The sequence below is a fragment of the Rhipicephalus microplus genome, chromosome 2, assembly GCF_043290135.1.
Source record: "Rhipicephalus microplus isolate Deutch F79 chromosome 2, USDA_Rmic, whole genome shotgun sequence".
NCBI classification, from domain to species: domain Eukaryota; kingdom Metazoa; phylum Arthropoda; class Arachnida; order Ixodida; family Ixodidae; genus Rhipicephalus; species Rhipicephalus microplus.
In genome coordinates this window covers 13,485,978-13,506,597 of record NC_134701.1, presented here as the reverse complement: position 1 = coordinate 13,506,597, position 20,620 = coordinate 13,485,978, and the positions used below count along the sequence as shown (strand labels likewise).

Sequence of the window (20,620 nt, the reverse complement as noted above, 5' to 3'; positions counted from 1 at the left end):
TCAGCCCGTACGATAGAGCACCAACTGATAAATAACTGATTGATGATTGATGTGCTGGCTTTAACGTCCCAAAACCACCATATGACTATGATAGACACCGTAGTGGAGGGCTCCGGAAATTTCGACTACCTGGGGTTCTTTAACGTGCACCCAAATCTGAGCACACGGGCGTATAACATTTCCGCCTCCATCGAAAATGCAGCCGCCACAGCCTGGATTCGATCCCGCGGCCTGCGGGTCAGCAGAGGAGTACCTTAGCCACTAGACTACCGCGCCGGGACAACTGATAAATAACTAGCGCTAAAGGTAAAAAAAGTATTGAATATTAGGTGGGTTTATAACAGGTATGTGTGTTAAAGTGCGTATCAGGCCACCACAAATTTATAGCTGCGCTGTGCACGTTTATTGCCTAATTATCAGTAAAACAACGGTCCTTTCAGAAATACATGAGAGGTCAGAATATGGTGCCTATATATATCCAGAGACGGAAGCGTGGGTGTGCAGCGGGATCGGCAGGCTGTGGTGAGTGTGAGTGCTGTAATATTACGTGAACGTTTTGTGCGTGTTTGTATACTGTGACCAATATTGTGTGCTTCGAAGGTAATAAAATTTAAGTTACGCTTGCACATAATATGGCAGTGGACATGATTTGTTTCCCAGTGGATGTAAAAATTTACTCCCATACAGACCTGAAAAAGATCCCCGTTAGATGTCAATAAAAATTTTCCTACCAAACGCCCCCTACTGCTGAGGAGTAAATTGTTTACTCCTTCCGCACGGTGTTTATAGAACCTGCATTAGGCCATGCGAAAGAGAACAAGTCATTCACTCCCACCTCGGCTTGTTTTTTTTTGTACAGAGTACACGCCATCTGCACTGACAGCGGCAAAGAAATGGTGAAAGGAGTGGTCGTTTTATTTCGTCTTAATCTTAGGGTAAAGCATCAAGTATGATTTGTCGTTATTAGTGAGATATTCTGCTTGCTTACTCACATCTACTAAGCCTAACGTGCCGAGGCAGGGCTTCGTCTGCGTCATCAGCCCAAGAATGGTGTATGTTCAGCGGACGTGCAACATGGCTCAGCGTTTCGGGGACACTGGATCCTACTTCAGTGGAAAAAAAAGCGAGAAAACAAGCGTTCCAGTGGGAGACACGAAAGAACGCGTCTGCTGAAAAGCAATCGTAGGAGAGTTACGAACAGAGCATTATCGGAGAAAAACAGCCACCATATGAAGCTATGCGCTGGCTTGAGCGCCTAGCGATCTGCTGCAGAGCGGCAAACCAATAAACAATTGCGTCGGGCCAGTTCAAACCAAACTTCAATTTCCTGCTGTGGTTGCTGGCCTCAGTGTTGCTGTATATTTAAGCTAATAAACCAGTCATATAAGTTGCCAAGAGCTTGTATAGACAATAAGCCGATCAGACAACATGAATATGGTGACCAAACGACATGACGCGGATGTATGCATGTGGAGAGGCTAATCACCCTTCCTATTGGCCGAGGTGCCTTGTAGCCTCCACAGTACTGAAGGCAATTTCTGAAACATAATGCACGGGAGCAAGTAGACACCTCGCAAGATAAAAATTTTTGCAGATCTCTCGTGCCACTGGAATTCACGTTATGTTAAGCCAGCGGAGGGAAACATGCTGTAGAGACCATGTCATAGTTTTTCATTGATCGATACGTCACGAAATCATGCTTATTATTTGTGAAATTGCTGCATGCACGGACATATGTACAATAGTTGGAGATGTTACTTATGCAGTTGTTTGCACTTGTACAATGATGCCAACAGTACGATGATTGGTAGCAACACAGAAGCGATAAGCAGATATGACGCGCTGGACGCGCGAGGATGGTAGCCCTGGACACTGCTACGTATATTGTGAGGAACCGGTTCATTCAGCCAGGCGCGAGCTGAATCACACTGGTGATGATAGTTACAGATGAAGAAGATGTACAGGTGATGATGATATTAAAGAGAATAAAGAGTCAATTGCTTGTCGCGCTCACACTAATTACCCCACGCGGTGAAAGCAGCCGCCTGGTCGCTTGACAGTATTCTGAAATGCGGCTCACATAAGGCTTTAAACGAGATAGGTGCACTATCTCTGTTCTCGGCAACGATGATCAGGATTAGTGCGAAGAAGATAAACGCGATAATTGACAGGGGATGTCTGTTCGGCTACCGTGTACGGCCCAATAAAGCAACTGATGAATTTGTCGCATAAGCCGGGGACGCGTAGTGGAGTCCATAGAAGGACTTCGTCACCAGAGGAAAAACTCACAACACGGCGGGACGAGTCGTAGCGAGATTTTCGAGTGTCTTGAGAGAGGCCGGTGTTGACACGGGCCTGGTGACAGCAGTGTGCGAGACGAGATAGAAATTCTTCAGAGAAAGGAGCAGTCGAGAGTGCAGGGGCCGAAAGGAAAGAGACATCACAAGAGTGGAAGCTTGGGATAGTTGGTGCGTAGTCATATTTGCAAGATTGTTTGAGCGCGCGAACAAAGGAAGAAGGACAGGGTAGACAGAAAGAGCACTGTTTCTGTCTACCCTGTCCTTTTTTCTTTGTTCGCGCGCTGAAACAATCTTGCAAATATGAAAGAGACATCCTGAGCGAAACTCTGCGAGCAACCATGGACGAGAAAAAAATGGAGAAAAGCCGGTTTTGCGTTGAGCAGCCGTATTATAGGTGAATGTCACGAAGGGCAGAATTGGATCCCAGTTCGTGTGGTTGGGGTGAATATACATGGCGATCATGTCCGATAGGGTCCGATAAAACTGTTCAGTCAATTCGTCGGTCTGCGGGTGGTAGCTAAAAGTGGTCTTATGAACAGTGTTAAAGGCACGCAAAACTTGCTCGACAATGTAAGAGAGAAACACTTTGCCACGATCACTCAGGAGAATGCGTGGAGCTCCATGACGCAAAAAGGTGCAGCGAAGAAAGAAACCGGCGACCTCAGTGGCAGTCCCAGATGGTATAGAAGCTGTTTCTGCGTAGCGGGTAAGGTGGTCGACGGCCGTGACAATCTAGCGATTCCCATTGGATGATGTAGGAAGAGGGTCATACAAGTCAATTCCAGCGACTTCAAAAGGCGAGGTGGGACAAAGAAGAGGTTGCATTAAGCCAGCCGGAGCAGCTGTCGGTCGCTTCCGCCGTTGGCAATGGACACAGAAGGCGACGTACTTAGCGCTGGCTGAAGAGAGGCCAGGCCAAAAACAACGACTTCGTATTTTGTCGTAAGTCTTGTGATAGCCTAGATGAGCAGTGGTTGCATCAACATGAAAGGCTTCAGAACTTCGCGTTGCAGAGAACGTGGGATGACTGGTACCCACTTGTTGCCTTCGATGTGGTAAATGTAGTGGTATAAGGCACCACCGACAAGCTTAAATTGTTGAAGTTCTCGACGGAGTCTGGCGTTTGGAGGAGTAGTAGAGCCGGTCAAGCGGTCAACAATGGTGCGGCAGTATAAGCCGACACGTTGTTGTGAAACAAGAACGGATTTGGTGGCAGGTGATGAACTTAGCGCTGCGATTGGAGAGGTGCTGTCGTTTTGGAGTATCGATGGTGAGTGGCTTCCGCTGGGCAAAGAACAGCGCGATAGAGCATCAGCATCTTGATGCTTCTTCCCAGATCTGTAGGCGACATCGAAATCATACTCCTGCAAGGAAAGCGCCCAGCGACTGAAGTGACCCGATAAGTTTTTCAGCGATGAAAGCCAGCATAGGGAGTTATGGTCGGTCACGACGGTAAAATGACGGTCGTGAAGATATGGTCGGAATCTTTGCACTGCCCAAACAACAGCAAGGCACTCCTGCTCGGCGATAGTGTAGTTCTTTTCTGGAGCGGTAAGAGCACGACTTGCGGAAGCAACGACGCGTTCACGTGAGTTTTTGTCACGCTGCAAGAGTACAGCACCAAGACCATGACTACTTGCGTCGGTGTGAAGGATGGTGGGTGCGGTGGAATGGAAGTGGCACAGTACCGGATCGAACGTGAGGGCTTGCTTCAATGCCGTGAAAGTGCTTTCGCAGTCTTCAGACCAAATGAAGGGGACGTTCCTTGCGAGGAGTTGATGGAGCGGAGACGCAAGTTCCGCGAAGCCACGTATGAAGCACCGGAAGTAAGAAGATAACCCCAGAAAGCTGCGCAGGTCCTTTTGACGTAGTGGTCGAGGGAAATCGAGGACGGTGGCAAGCTTTTCGGGGTTCGGCCAAACTCCTTCTTTGCTGACGAGGTGGCCGATAACCTTGATTGTCTTGCTAGCAAAGGTACATTTCTTGGTATTAAGCTGTAGACCAGCTTTTGCAAGGCATGTGAGGACTTCATCAAGACGTTGTAGATGCTGCGAGAACGTGGATGGAAACGCTACTATGTCATCGAGATAGCACAGATGTTTTCCATTTCGAACCACGCAATACACCGTCTATCACGCGTTTGAAGGTGGCGGGTGCATACAGAGTCCAAAAGGCATCACATTGAACTCGTACAACCCATCTGGCGTTGAAAAGGCAGTCTTCTCTTTATCAGACTCCGACATTGGTATCTGCCAGTAGCCTGACCTAAGGTCGAGGCAGGAAAAATACTCTGCGTCCAGTAATGAATCCAGTGCATCGTCGATCTGAGGGAGAGGATAAACATCCTTGCACGTTATTTTGTTTAGCGCACAGTAATCGACGCAGAAACGCACTATACCATCTTTCTTTTGAACGAGAACAACTGGGGATGACCAAGGACTCGAGGAAGGACGTATAATGTTGCGTCCTGGCATGTCTGAGACGTTTTACTCGATGATCTTGCGTTCTGCCTGAGACACGCGACATGGACGCCGATGTACAATACGAGAGCCGTCAGTCTGGATGCTGTGAGTAGCGGTGGTAGTGATGCTGAGGGCGGGCAAGTTCACGTCAAATAGAGAACGGTGTCTATTCAACAGGGCGAGCAAATCTTCAGTTTGATCAGGTGTTAAGTCAGTGCTTATGGCTGCCGACACAGGTGTGGAAGAGGCATTGAATGTCAGTGATTGTGACTTAGGGACATTGTTGTGGTTGTTGTTCGGAAGAGTAACAATCGCAACAGGCTCACTGTCGACCACGCAAGATACTGTTGAGCCACAGGGGAGCAGTACACACTCTGAGGTTTGATTTATGGCGGTGAGGTAGGTAGACCCATCGAAGAAGTGAATACGCCCTGGTGTGATCACAATGCCCCTACGTAGGGTATGGCCGTAAGGGAGAATTAGTACGTCACCATCCACAATGTAGGTGCAATTAACACTTATAATTTCTTTGATGTATGGCCGAAGTACATAATCTGACGTGGTGACAAGACGGATGCGTCTATTGTGTTCAAGCGGAGTAGAGTCAGTGGTGTTTAGATGCAGGAGGTGCTGATGACAAGATATGAAAGCGGACAGAGAAGACAAGAAATCCCCCCCCCCCCCTGAATGAGAGCGTGAGTGCACTCACAAAATACCGCGAAAACGATGTGATGACGAATCCCTTCTATGCAAACACGAACGGTACACTGTGCAAGTGGACAAATGAGAGCGTTGGTCGCCGCACGTAGAGGTGGGCCGCCATAAGGCGTGGTGACTTTTTGAAGGCGTGAACAAAAATCAGCACGAATAATTGAAACGGCAGCGCCAGTGTCTACAAGAGCCTCAACGCATACACCTTCTACAAACACTACTATCAAATTCGATGGCCGCTCTGGAGGAATTGTTAGCTGTCCGGTGGATGCAGTTTACCCTTCTAAAAATGCATTGGGGAGTTTTCCGCGTGGGCGTTCGTGAAATGGGAGGCGGGCCAAAGAGGCGACACTGGACGGCGACCTGGTGAAGGCGACCTGCGACGAGACGTACGGGAATTCCCAGGCCTGTCAGTACGGTATGTAGGAGACGGTGAACAGTAATATGACGATCGGGAGGGTGGTCGTAGGTAGTTCATGGTCGAACGGAAGCTTCGAGCGTAGCCGCGCTGCTCGTCTTGTTGGCGCCTTCGACAAAACCGAGCGATATGTCCTCGATAGCCGCAGTAGTAACAGATTGGTCGAGGTGAGCGCTGAGATGCGTAGTAAGGCGGTGCACGCACTGGCGGTGACAACGAAGCCACAGGCACATGGTGTGCTAATGTAGGCACAGAAATGGTGGGTGCGGCAGAGAGCGCGGCAACTTCGATGTACGCGCGCGGATGGCGCACGCAGGGACCGTTGGAACACGTTGGTCATGATGCGGACGCCATCTCTTGTTTAATCAGGTCTCGCAAGCTATCTTTTTCAGAAGCGAGAGTAACATCCGCAGCACAGGAAGAGCAGCACCCGTGAAGCTCTTCACGAACGATGCCGCGAATAAGCGCACGCAAGTCGAGGGGGGCAGGCAAACGAATGTCGGTGCCATCGTAGCAAAGGCGAAGAGACTGAAGCTCGTCAAGTCGCTGACAGATGGTTATCACGTCCTGGGTGGTGGCAGGATTTTGCATGGCGAGGGTGTTAAAGGTGACGATGTTAATGCCTTTATTAATGTGGCGTATTTGGTCGTTCTGAGACAAGCTGGTGTTAACGCGCTTGCACAGTGCAAGGACATCCTCAATATAAGAGGTGTAAGATTCACCCGGCAGCTGCGTGCACTCAGCGAGCTTCTTCTTTGCTGTCTCAGTGTGAACTGTAGAGCGCCAAATATTTGATGAATTTGCTGCTCGAAAGTGTCCCAGTCGGGAGAATACGGGTGGTGGTTCCAGAACCAAGTTTTCGCAACATCGGACAAGTAAAATGGGACGCTGCGCAACTTCTTTGGATTGTCCCACCTGTGCAAATCACTGACAAAATCGTAGTTCTTGATCCAGTCTTTGACATCATCGCCTCAGAGACCGGAAAATACAGGTGGATCACGCAGGCGAATCTTGCTGGGCGGAACGGGGGGCGGTGGCTGCAGTATGACGGCGACGTTGGATGGGCCAGGGTTTTCTTGGGCCGCCATGGCGGGGGGTTGTTTGTGACGATCCGAGCGGAGCTTCAGCGAGATAGGGCGAGAGTACTTGTAGGAACGAAAAGCACCGTCCACCACTTGTGAGGAACCGGTTCATTCAGCCAGGCTCGAGCTAAATCACACTTGTGATGATATTTACAGATGAACAAGATGTACAAGTGATGATGATATCAAAGAGCTTAAAGAGTCATTCGCTTGTTGCGCTCATAATATTGATTTCAACGTATGGTACCTACGTACGATTCTCGTCTAGAAGCGGTGACGACTGTATCATAGAAGTACAGATGTAATTTTCAAAATGGGAAAGCCAGCCCTGCAACCACAGTTGACGTTTAACGAACATAATAATAATAATAATAATAATAATAATAATAATAATAATAATAATAATAATAATAATAATACGTTTATTTCATCATCATTGTGTACATGATGACAGGGGCCCGCAGTAAAAGCTGCAAAATCCGAGGATCGTTCCAATGAAAACTCCAAAAAAAAACTGCTTGACTGAGCTGCTGACCCCTAACTTGGCGAACAGCAAGGATTCAAGAATAAAAAAAAACACAATCAAATGTGCCTAACATAACAGAAAAAGAAAAATGAAAGACACAATACAAGGAAGTACACATTTAAGGCATAGAAATCGCCAGCAAACAGATAACAGGAATTATGAAAGAAAAAATGATAACTCTTTATTTGTCAATGTTTCAAGAGGTGCGTTTTTAGCTGCGAAGCTATTGAGCAGTCGCGGAAGCTGGTTTTCCAGGGTTTGCGTACCGTCAGTTGTTCTGTATGTTTGAACGTGCCATGTATCTGTATTTTAGTTCTGCATATATGTTTTCGCGGCTCTTTCAGAGCAATCTTACGAAGTAGAAATGTACTATACTTGATTTAACGCTTGAAGGAATGACAAAGACGATACTCATATAATTTAGTTACTCGCACAATTTTGTGCGTGGTAAAAAAAGTGGTAAAAAGTTCGGTTGTTGTGTGCCAGCGAGGAACGTTTTCCATTACGCGTAAGAAGCTCTTATGTAGGACGTGTAATTTGTTTAGGTTTTCTTGTGTCGTGGTGCCCCAGACTAAGTGACAGTAGTTTAGATGAGAATAAAATAAAGACTGATAGATTAGGATCATCACGTTCAGCGGCAGCATCTCACGTTTTCTGTAAACAATGCCTATTACCTGCGACAGCTTGCTACCAAGATAGGTTACATGGTCGTCCCAGGACAGTTTTTGATTTATCATAACTCCTAATGTTTTAATCGATGGCACTATTTCTAGGGGAATACGTTGAAAACATATATCTCTTGTTAATGCGACTTTTTCGTTTTTTCCTCTAAAGATGACGACTTTAGTTTTTGAGCTGTTTATCTGTAATGCGTTCTTTCGTGTCCAGTTATCAAGTTTGTCTAGTGCGTCATTTGCTTGTTCTGTCAACTCGCCTATATTATCTCCAGCTAGAAATATGCTCGTGTCGTCAGTGTAGCATACAATTTTTGCGAATTTTTGCCTGCACAATATCATTTATAGACATGTTAAAAAGAAACGGGCCTAAAATGCTGCCTTGTGGGATGCCACACTGAACAGGCCGTGTATCGGATAAGAATCCGTTTACAACAACCGCCTGCCTACGGAATTCAAGATAAGATTTTACGAGTGCAGATGCATGTCCACGAAATCCGCAACGCTCTAACTTGCGCAGCAATAGTTCATGGTTTATTAGGTCGAAAGCCTTCGTAAAGTCGACCTAGATCCCAATAAATACTTTATTTTTGTCAAGTTCCTTTAGAATGTGTTCTTTTTGTTCCAGTAACGCGAGCTCCGTCGAACAGTGTTTTCTGAAACCAAATTGAGAGTCGCTAATTAGGGAATGCTTAGATTCAAAGTTCACGAAGTGCTTATGAATAACTATTTCAAACAGTTTTGAAAATATTGGTAGTATAGATATTGGCCTGTAATTTCCCAATTGATTTCTGTAACCCTTTTTATAAATTACTGATACACGCGCAAGCTGCATACCACGACGAAACACTGCCCTAATGATACACTTGTTGAGAATATGCGTAATGTACGGCGAAATAATGTCAAATATAAACTTAATTGGTTTAACTTGGAATCCATCAATGTCACAAGATGTCGTGTTGTTTAGCGTGTTGAATGTGCCCATCACCTCAGCTTCATCAACCGGGCTAAGAAATAGAGTATTTTCAATCGAGGTAATGTTTAGGAGGTCACTGAACACTTTCGCTTCACTAAAAATGCTTACAAAATGGCGATTAAATTCATTGGCCAGTTTCTGGCCGGATATAGCTTCTCCGTTTAGTACAAGTGTGGAAAGTTCTTTTTCACAACTTTGTTTCCCTACAATATTGTTTAGCTTTTCCCACGTTAAATCAGTGCGACCCTGGCATGCAACAAACTGATTTGTGTAATAATCTGCTCTAGCTTTTGTAAGTTCCTTGTTCAGGCGATTACGGAGATTCTTAAAGATACGCAAGTCACTCACATCTTTAGTTTTGATAAACTTGTGATACAAAGTGTTTTTCAACCTAATCTTAGTAAGCAGCTCTTGTGTGATCCATGGCTTCCGAGTTCGGTTGTTGTTCCTCACAACTTTGAATGGAAAACGTGCGTTGTAAATTAGCTTAAGAACATTTATTAACTTGTCGTATGCTATTTCCGGATCATTTTCTTTCAGAATAAAATCCCAGTTTACTTGCGCTACATTTTGCCTAAATATAGAAAGGGCATTTTTAGTGATAGGTTGAAAAGAGCGGGTATTGCTAACATTTTTTTTGAACTCTTTTGTAAAACATAAATAAATCGGTAAGTGGTCACTAATGTCAGCGCTAATTTCTCCAGATTTTAGCCTTGCTCTGTCTATGTTCGGAATGAACAGATCTAGCAACGTGGAAGAATTTGGCGTGATGCGGGTTGGTAAATCAATGACATTTGAAAATCCATTTGCCTGTAGTGACAAGTCGAAACTCCTTTTCGAAACATCATTATTCCACATGTTAATGTTCAGGTCCCCGCCACATACTAGGTCCAATCGCTTTTCGCGGTAGTATGAAAGCAGAGATTCAAAGCAACTAATAAAGGCTGTGACTGAGCACTGTGGAAGACGATAACACACTGCAAAAAGGGTGCTTCCTGAACATTCAGATAACACTTCATAGTCGCACGTGCATACTGTGAATAACGGTAGCAAGTCTGGTTCCCAAATATTTTTAAACAGCATACAAACACCTCCCCCGCGACCATTATCGTGGTTTAAAAAATGTTTGGTATATAGGAAGACAGATAAGATCACAATCATTTTTCGACCAAGTTTCAGTTACCCTAATTACATCCAAAGATGTATATAACTGTTGCAAAAATAAATTTAGGTGCATTTCTTTATTTCCGAGTGACGGTGCGTTAAAATGAACAGATTTGAAAGATTTTGCGAAGGCTAGACCAAGCATTTTTGAAAACTGGTTAGGATTAACGTAGGACGTATGGCAAACAGGTGCCATCTGGTGATTCTTGTACACACAAAAACCTAGAAATACTAGTCAGACATCTAGGTGAGCTTAGCAGCATCGCGGAAGTCCGAGATAGGCTTCGTTGGATGCCTCTCCGCCTTTTTTACGAGGATTTTGTAGTTTCTATGCCAGACGAACTTATAGTCGTTTACCTTTGCCCAGTCTTTTACTTCCTTCAACAGTGTTTTACTGCGTTTTGTGAGGTTTTCCAGCACGCGAACTTCTTTGTTCATTTTCGAAATTTTAAGCCGGTTGTCCCACCACGCTTCTCGGACGTTTAGTTCATTGAAACGACAAATTATTGCGGGAATCTTATCTTGCTTGGATGGGAAACGGTGAATCGCTGCCACATCGTCGCGTGATAGTTCAAGAAGCTCGTTTTGGATAGCTAACGCATTTATCTTGCCAACAAGATCTTCTTGTTGAGTCTGTGGTATGCCGTGAAATTCGAGATTGTACCTTCGGTTACGCCATTCAAGGTCGTCAAGCTGGCGGTTTAGCGATTCAAGCTTTTTGTCTTGCATTTCGAGATTTTCAATCCTGGTACGTAGTTCTTTGATGCTGCGCTCATTTTCTTCGGCGCGCTTCATTACATCCGTCATCTGATCGGACATGAACTGCACAGACTCTTCTATCTTAACAACGGTTTCTTTCAGGGGCATCAAAACATCTAGCTTTATATTGATCGCCTGCAGCATCAAAAACACATCCCGTACGCAAGGTTCATCGGTTTTTTCTGTTTGCCCACGATTTTTTGATGGTCTGCACTTCAGACATGTCCAACTTTTGCGATATGCCTCCCCTTTGGACTTCAATGTTGCGTCAGACACACCCGCACATTTCCCGTATGATACGGGAGCTTACATAGAGTGCACACTATGCCATCGCTAGCACGCTCTAGTAACTCTTTACACTCAGGGCATTCAATGTTGTCACGCATAACACTTTTTGGCGGCAGCAGCGACAAATATGAGCACAGGCAAGAGCCAAGTGAGACACTTTACAAACCTGTAATAGTACAGGGCGATAGGTTAGGGCGACGTTCCAGTAGCCACCGCTGCCGCCAAAGTGATGCTCGGGCGAAGAAGAGGTCCCTTTATAGGCTGCGATGACCGCGCCAAGTGCAGATTGCGGCAGGTCCCGTGCCGATGAAGTCAACAATTTGCTGTCCCTTCGGTTGTCGGCCACGTTGTTATCGGCGCATGCGCGGCAATTTGCTGTAACAGTACAGAGCGATAGGTTAGGTTCCAGTAGCCACCGCTGCCGCCAAAGTGATGCTCGGGCGAAGAAGAGGTCCCTTTATAGGCTGCGATGACCGCGCCAAGTGCAGATTGCGGCAGGTCCCGTGAGGTCCCGTGTCGATGAAGTCAGCAATTTGTTGTCCCTTCGGTTGTTGGCCACGTTGTTATCGGCGCATGTGCGGCAATTTGCTGTAACAGTACAGGGCGATAGGTTAGGGCGACGTTCCAGTAGCCACCGCTGCCGCCAAAGTGATGGTCGGGCGAAGAAGAGGTCGCTTTATAGGCTGCGATGACCGCGCCAAGTGCAGATTGCGGCAGGTCCCGTGAGGTCCCGTGTCGATGAAGTCAGCAATTGTTTATCCCTTCGGTTGTTGGCCACGTTGTTATCGGCGCATGTGCGGCAATTATCTGTAACAGCACAGGACGATAGGTTAGGGCGACGTTCCAGTAGCCACCGCTGCCGCCAAAGTTAAGGTCTATTTCAAAAGCAGTTTCATGGCTCTGTGGTAGAATACTTGATTGCCAAGCATGCTTGGCTTTGATTTCTGCTGGGACGCTCAGATTTATTATTTTATTCATTAGGTCAACGCTCCTGATCTTTGGTTTTGCTCACCACTGATGTATTGAAATTGCTCATGTACATAATCGTCGTTCGTCGGTAGGCACCTAGTTTCAACCACCCGTGGCACATACCCACATATAAGCGGCACATACCCGACCACGGGTATATGCCACTTTTTGTAAGGAAGTGTTGAGTGACGTGCGTGGCGAAATTGTACCGTTATCAATGCCTTGAACTGCGCGTTGATTGATTGATATGTGGGGTGTAACGTCCTATAACCACCATATGATTATGAGAGACGCCGTATTGGAGGGCTCCGGAAATTCCGACCACCTGAGGTTCTTTAACGTGCACCCTAATCTGAGCACACGGGCCTACAACACTTCCGCCTCCATCGAAAATGCAGCCGCCGAAGCCGGGATTCAAACCCACGACCTGCGGGTCTGCAGCCGAGTACCTTAGCCACTGGACCACCGTGGCGGGGCTTGAACTGCGCGTTATATATGTCGGACCTTCTTACCATCCCATACAATTTTTCGTTCGCGCCAAGTTAAGGGCGTCAGCAAGAGAGCACGCAGACGTGAACGGCTATAAAGATAGATGAACGAATTGCATAGACAGACGGACTGACGAACGGACGGACGGACGGACGGTCGGTCGGTCAGTCGTTAGGTTGGTTGGTTGGTCAGTCGATTAGTCGGTCGGTCGGTCGGTGCTCACCAATATTAGTGGTTTCTCAAAACACAAAATGGGTGCGAGAATGTCGCTTACCAGAATATCCACCGGTAGATAGCATGTTTTTTTATGCATAGTTCAATGTTCATTGAAACAGGGCCACACTCTGCATAGCTAGGTAATACATAGCCTATACTTGGGCTTGTTAGATAAGTCACAGAGCTCACGAACTTCTCAACTTCGCATGTTCTTCTAGGTGAGAAAGTAGACATCTGACTAGCTCAGGGTTTTGGGACGTTAAACCCCACAAATCAATCAATCAATCATCAATCTGACTAGCTCAGAAACTCACCCGGTGCTCTTGGGACCCCCATTACAGCTAGAGGTAGGCCAGGCGGAGGTGCTAGACGTGGTGACCCCGGTGCTGGTGGGGCACCTGCATGAATATGATTTATTTCTGTAGCTACGTGTTCAACATAAACCTGCTAATGCAAAAGGAAAACCAACATAGCAAGAAGGTAGCTAATTAGCAAACACTGCTTACATATTGTGACGTGCCGTTGTGCTCGCCGGATATACTGGGTTCCGAGGTAGCCTAAGAAGGACGTCCACACTCTTTCAAGATAAGAGGGGACAGCAAGACCCCTTTTTATTTGACGTTCGTCCGTGAGCCCGGCGCCAATTTACTGCATTTTCCTCACGCAAAGGTGCGAGATACGCACCGAGTGTCGTCTGCTATAGCTCGTCACATGCCCAGGTTTGGAAACTAGTCGTTCTGACTTCATACAGAAAACACTAAGACCTACATAACTAAACTAACTTAAACAGTGCTATCTGTAACTATTTACAAAACTCCACAAAACTTTGTGTATTCACTTTCAAGGCCACAAAACTATATACAAGCACTAACAACTATTTACACTGCATGGCACCTATGTACACCTTAGTCCGAAGCACTGGGTGGCTCTATGGGAGTAATGGGGCACAGATATAGACCTAATTTTTCAATATGCGCAATGTCAACTTCCCGTACTGTTCGCGAGTTGGATCTCGTAGTTCACGGAAGACAGCTTGTTCACTATATTGTGAGGTCCGGAGTACGATGTAATTGTTTTCACAGCGGACGTTCGAGTCTTGGGGAGCACCAGTTGTCCTCTTTCAAACACAACGTCCTTGTGGTGCTTGTCAAAGTGCCACTTCTCTTTTTCTTGAGCCAGTCGGATGTGTGTGGCGGCGAGATCCTCGACTTTTTGTAGTCGTTCACGCACTAACGTGAAATAGTTTATTCTTCTTTGAGCTCTTGAAGCTCTCGGCGACTGTATACAACATGTAATTGTAGCACCAGATCCCTACCCTAGACCATGAAGAAGGAAGTTTGGTGAACCGTGTCTTGGAACCCGGTGTTATAACATAATACATTATAAGGAAGGACATCAGCCCATTTTTCTTCCTCGGTGGTAGTCATGGCGATGACATGTCGGATTGTCTTGTTGACTCTTTCGCATAAGCCGCTTGCTGTAGGGTGATATTCGGTTTGTTTGGTGCCCCAATGTTTAAAGTATGCTTTAGTTTGATGCATGTTTGATGCCCCAATGTTTAAAGTATGCTTTAGTACATCGCGCCAATATTACAGTACCGCCGCCTGTGATGATTGTGGCTGGTCATTGGTGCTTCAATATGACACGGCGTTTGACACGCTTCTGGACGGTTGTGGCCTCTATGTTTCGAGGTGGTTTTGTGTCCACAAATTTTGTGACGTAATCAATTCATTCATTCATTTTTATTTTTTAAGCACCCCACTGGGGTCTTTAAGGGGTGGAGACCCCTTAAGAGAACATTTGAACACGTTAGTTTTCGCAGAACAGGTGATTTGTAACATTTGTCGCGAAGGATGATGGGCAGAGGTGCAATTATATACAAATTCAAAATCCGGACGGAGGCGGTCTGTCGGTGACGTCGAAAATTGGGCGGTCCGCAGCGGTCACGAAGACGGAGGGAAGTGAACAGCCAATGAGTGAAATGAAGCCTTGCGTCATCATTTTGACGTGGACTTGGGGACCGTATAGCAAAGTGAAAAGTACTTGTTACGTGTTGAGAAATGTTTAGCTACTATTGATCACTATGAAAATGTGTTGGCACAAGTTTTCAAACGTTCAATAAGGAATACGGCACAATATAAACGTATTTATCTCGTTATTGTTTAGAAATTAGGCTAAATTTAGCGGGACGGTAAGCAGTGGCGCTAAGTACAACCCCGTTTCAAGCAGTTACTGTTTCCATATCTCCACCACTATACAAACCTAAACGGCACAACTTTCGAGGTTGTTGGCTCAGTCGAGCGCAATCATGGTGAAGGGCAACGGCACCAGTAGCCAACAGCAGCAGCGGCTCATCCGCGTTTCCGAAGCTCGGCGCGTGCTGGTGCTCGCTTTTATGGACGAACACCCCCAGCTCGTGGCGAAAGCCATCGAGCTGCGGCACGGCGTCACCGACCGGCCACGGCTGTGGCAAGAGCTCAGCGATGTGCTGAACCATGAAGTGCCTGCGCAGGAGTGGCAAGCTTGGTGGCGCAGGCCGGTGCACGAGGCCCGCCGTGACGCTGCCGCCATCAGAGAGGTACAAACGTGAGTGACAATCGAATGGCGCGTGCGATTTGTTCTTTGACATTGGTGTATATTTTCAGAGCACTGGAGGGGGTTGGCTGCCCGGCTTCCGCGGCCGGACTCTACAGTTGACTGGGATGACACGCTTCAGTGGCGTCTTTGGTCTCACCTATCTACAGGTAAGCACTCTGCCGCCGCAGTATCATGGGTTCCTGAGCAATGCCATGACAGAGTTTGACATCTGAAGGGGTGCTTTTAGCGGAACCTTGTTAAACGGGAATATAGCGCAGAAGAAAGTATTAAAAAGTGGGTAGGTTTATTAACTAAAATCTCAGTTTGCCGCCCTTGCAGTACAAGGGGTATTAATTTATCATAAAACACGCAATGCCTGCGGGCAAGTGCATGCACTAAAATGGTAATACATGATATCAATGACCACTGAATGGCTGCAGAACATTTCCGCAGTTGTTTAGTACGTAAGGTTGCAAAATAGCCAGAGTAACGAATACCCAATTTCTGAAAGATCATGCTTACTACACTTTCCAGCAAGCGGATGTTCCCACATCTGGGGTGGAAATAGATGTGGAGGCCACTGAAGCGGCTGAAGATGGCAGTGACACAGTAACACGCAAGCATCTGAGAACTTAGTGCTTTATTGAGTGCAGGACTGGAACCTTGAGCAGGGCGACAATGTGCTCAAGGTGAGTAGACCCTTTGTTTACATTTTACATAAGGGGCGTAAGCATTCTTCATGCTCTATTATGATGACTGAAACCAACTTGGGCTCTAAACAAGAACCATGCATTGTATTGAGGGCATGGTATCGGGTATCTGCAATGATAAACTGCCGGGCAAAAGGTTGGTTAGCCCTGAAAAGGTTGGTTAGAGATGCATTTGAGGACATTAATAGAGAGTAGCTTCAACAAATGTTTGTTGGTCCGCACAAGGAGGGCATAGCTTGTACACAAAGCTTCCCACTTTCAAAGGATGCCATCAGGCCAGTTGATCTTCAACTGAGGGGATATTGTTGTGCCCGTTGAAATTCTTGGCAGCAGCAGCAGCTTTTAACAACGAGATGGTTAAGGGTTTTCCGGCAGCTCAATTAAACATTTAGACCATGATGATTCATCGCAGGTGCTGTGGGAGATGAAAAAATCAACCACCCGCATCGCTTCTGCAGCATGGCGTGTGGCAGCGGTACAAGAGGGCACTGGCCGTGGCTGAGGGCTTTCTGCGAGAAAGCGATACGCATTTTAGTTTAATTTTTCGTCATGTGTTCAATGCTTTTTCTTGTCATCATTTATTACTGATTTGTCGGTTTAAATGTGTTTAGGTGCTGCTGTTCATGTTCAATTTTATACGCTTCGGGAGACATATACATAGTTTAGTTTGTTTTTCGCCATGTTTTCAACTTCTTATCATTCATAATTCGTTTAGTGTTTTTGATATGTTTACGCGTTGGCGTTCATGTTATATTTTATACATTTTTGTTTGAATTTAGTACATATTACTAGATTTAGGTTAGCATTTACTTTGTACAAGGAGTGCAGCATTTTTTATGTTTGATATATGCATTTCTCAATGTATGTTCAAGCTGTTCCCGTGGCAGTGTTTTTTTCCCACATTTCAAAGGTGTCTAGTCATCCACATGGAGACCACGAGTGTATAGTTGACATTTTTTGTTAATTTTTCTGCGATATTTGTATTGTCGCACTGTGTTTTCTAGCTCACTGTGCTTTTTACGCAGCATTACCACATAGTGTAGTAATGTGATATCTTTTCGCATCACATTGTTTTGCAGTTCACTGTGATATTTTCATTTCAGCACAATGAGGCTAAGGTGCAACAACTACATTCTGAATCTTGTTTGAGAGCGCTAAGCTAGTAAGTGGTCATCTCGCACAGTTTCACAAATGAAAATGATTCTTCACAGCAACATGCTAGCGATTGATTTCATCTAGTTTTCATTGTAAACGACTCGTTGCGGGAATAAATTTTGAACGTTGTAAGGTTTGGGAGCCGCGAGATGGCTGAGCAAGTTATTCATGCTGTATGTTATCAAAAGAGCTCGCCTGTTGTTTGTCGTTTTGATTTGCGTATTTTTTATCATTGCAGCATGACTGCAGTCGAGAATTCAAATCAAACGTTATTTTAACATTCATACAATGTTTAGGACAATGAGCAAAAAACCAGCACAACTTGACAAGCACAATTGCTCGTGAAGCCTGGAGTGCACAATTGAATGCTTGTAGTCAGTCACTATGAGAAGACATGGACTTATGTATCATGTGCTCATGCAACATGTTACTAATGGAATCGCGATTTTTATGCGTTCTTGTGAAAGAAATTCTGAGACGTTGCTGCTTTGTTCGCACAATTTTGTGATAGCAACATTCAGCACAGAGTGCCGCTCATATATGCTTCCTCCAATCTAGTCTGTTGTGACTGTGATCACTGATACGGAAAAGGGTGTTTGTGTTGCATATTTCATGTGCCATTTAAAGAAAATGCAGCATTTTGACATTGCCACCTTGCTTCATATTGAAGCACAAGTATATACTTTGTGTATTCAAGTGTGGCAAACACAGCCCTGTCATGTCTAGATGCACTAGAATCAGTGTAAATAAATTATGTGTGGGATATGAAAACATGAAAACTCACCTTTCCTCTGCACTTCAAAAAAGGTCGAAGGCAGCGCTGCGCTCCTGCCGTCTCTGAGCAGCACGTTGCGATGTGTGAGCATATTGCTCCCCCTTGGCTTCACATCGTCATCCTCTGCTGGTGGCATGTCCACAACCTACTCGTCCAAGGTCCAGTCGCCTGCATGCAACGCAATGTTGTGGAGAGCAAAGCAAGCATAGATGATTTGCGCTACCGATCGGGGTTATAGAGCATCGTTCGAAAGTGCTGCAAGCAGCGGAACTTGCTCTCCAACACAGCGATACATCTTTACCCAACATTGTGCATGAATGCGTGCTTCTTGTTGTATCGGCCTTCGGAAGTGTTGCACGGTTGACTGCCAAGGACTGGAATTAGAAGCCATGGCTTGAGGGGATAGCCTGCGTTTCCTGCAATATAAGCATAAAAGCTGAGTGCTCTGCCCAGATAGTACACATTAATTCTTACCAAACAGATATTCGCCAGGCTGCAGATGTGCTGCTAGAGGTGCACGTAGTTGGTTGTGTTCTCACACCCAGGAGTCGTGGCACGAATCTGGGAATCATGGGTCCATGTCAATTATGCGCAGCCACGCTTTGCACACCTGCGATGAGGAGCGATATAAATTAGTACTGCGTTTATACTCAGAATAAATCCCTTTTTTCTACGCATACGCAGGAAAGAATGCGTACTAGTACAGTCATTGGTACAAGGAGCATCACTTAGAAGGAAACCCAGGGTGTAGCACACTGAGGAGGGGCGAGGGTGGGGGCAACGACCCCACCTCTGCTGTACACATGACTACGACTTCCACTGAATGATCGATAAGTGAAAACCTACGCGTTGCTCTTGGGAAAGAACACTCGTAAATGCCAAAGCCAGCTCGTGCAATAGAGATTGTAAGCACTTTCGTGTTGGAAATACTTCCCTGTCGTGTATATATTTCTGCTACGTCTGCTGCCCATATTACCGATTACTTCGAAAATGCACAACTCAATTGCGCATGCATGCCAGTGCAAAAAAAGGCAACTGGCTCACGCACAAAACACTTGTCACTTATTATTACCGAGGTCTTGCGAGCCACCAACTAGCTCGCACGCAATCCCTGCAGGTTCTTTTTCATTCGTTGCATCGTTACTTTTTCCAGCTTTGGCGTCACAACTGAACAATTGCTCCAAAGGGCGAGTAAGAAAGGATCCTAACGGTACTTACGATCATGACGTTCAGGACATAATAGCCCCTTCTGGACATGAAGCTCGCCGTGTCGGCCAGTCTGAATCCCTCTACTTTTCGAATGGTGACCAACGTGCCATCGGTAGACGCCAGCACCCCTGGGATGCAACCACGTAGCACAAACTCCGCCTTTGCCTCATCGTTAGCAGCTGTTGTCAGTGGGAAGTCCGCCAGCTTTTTCCTAGCAGCCACGGTGATGACGGCCTGTGTCACCTCGTGGATAGTGTTGCTCACGGCCGGCTGAGACTTGCCGATGTGCTCCTCGCGACCAACGCTCCTCTAGATGCAACCGGTGGCGAAAAATCGCATCGCACACAACACTTTCATCTCTGTGGAAAGGCCACTGGCTCGCTGGCGTCCGATAACAGGGACAAGTTCGTCGCACAAGCTACGGACTGTTCGCTCGGACAGACGAGAACATTGCCGGAATTGTTCTTCGGTGAACTTTTCAAATGAATCTTTAATCTCGCTTCGTCGTCTCTGCTTGGCTGCAGCTGCCGCAAAGGCGAAACGAAAAACCGTGGCAGTGGGAAACGCCATGTTGTCCAAGTGCCCGGATGCTTAAAAGTCGCAAAGCCCTTACATTTCAATCCGATCCAGGCCACCTTGCAGCCATTTCAATCCATCCGGTTCCTTTTGAATGGTCCCGCCGACCGTTCCATCGCCTTCCTCCGAAAACCGGACAAAAACAGTCACGTGACACCCCAGTCCACGTCACTCAGAACGTCACAGCATTCGTCACGGCTCATATAGGCCAATCGCGTGCGACTCAATGGAACAGACCGCCTTTGTCGGGATTTGGAATTTTTATTTAATCGCACCACAGGTGGTTGAAGCAATGGAGCAGGGAAGGTCGTTACAATCCTTGACGGTGCGGGAAAAGAATAAGCGGAAAAAGTGGCAGTTCTGTTGCGATAACGGGACACTTGAAGTGGATGGCTTGTGCGGTGTGAAATATATGTCGGGGGGAGGATGCAAGGAGCTGCATTGAGAGAAGAATGAAAAAATTTATGAAAGAGAGAAAGGGTGGCGATACGGCAGCGAACAGAGAGGGGTGATAAACCGTATTGTGCTTTCAAGGATGAAAGGCTGATGTCGTATGAGTACTGAGAGTGAATGAATCGAACGGC

At 46.2% G+C, this 20,620-nt stretch overlaps 1 protein-coding gene across 1 annotated transcript in view; it reads right to left on the bottom strand.

Annotated features, from left to right (window-relative positions):
- The window catches only part of LOC119169946 (uncharacterized), a 128,795-nt gene that overhangs the window by 82,236 nt on the left and 25,939 nt on the right, over window positions 1-20,620 (bottom strand). The window contains exon 17 of the mRNA XM_075882893.1: window positions 13,349-13,432. Coding sequence (XP_075739008.1) covers window positions 13,349-13,432 — 84 coding nt within the window. The remainder of the gene's footprint in view (window positions 1-13,348; window positions 13,433-20,620) is intronic.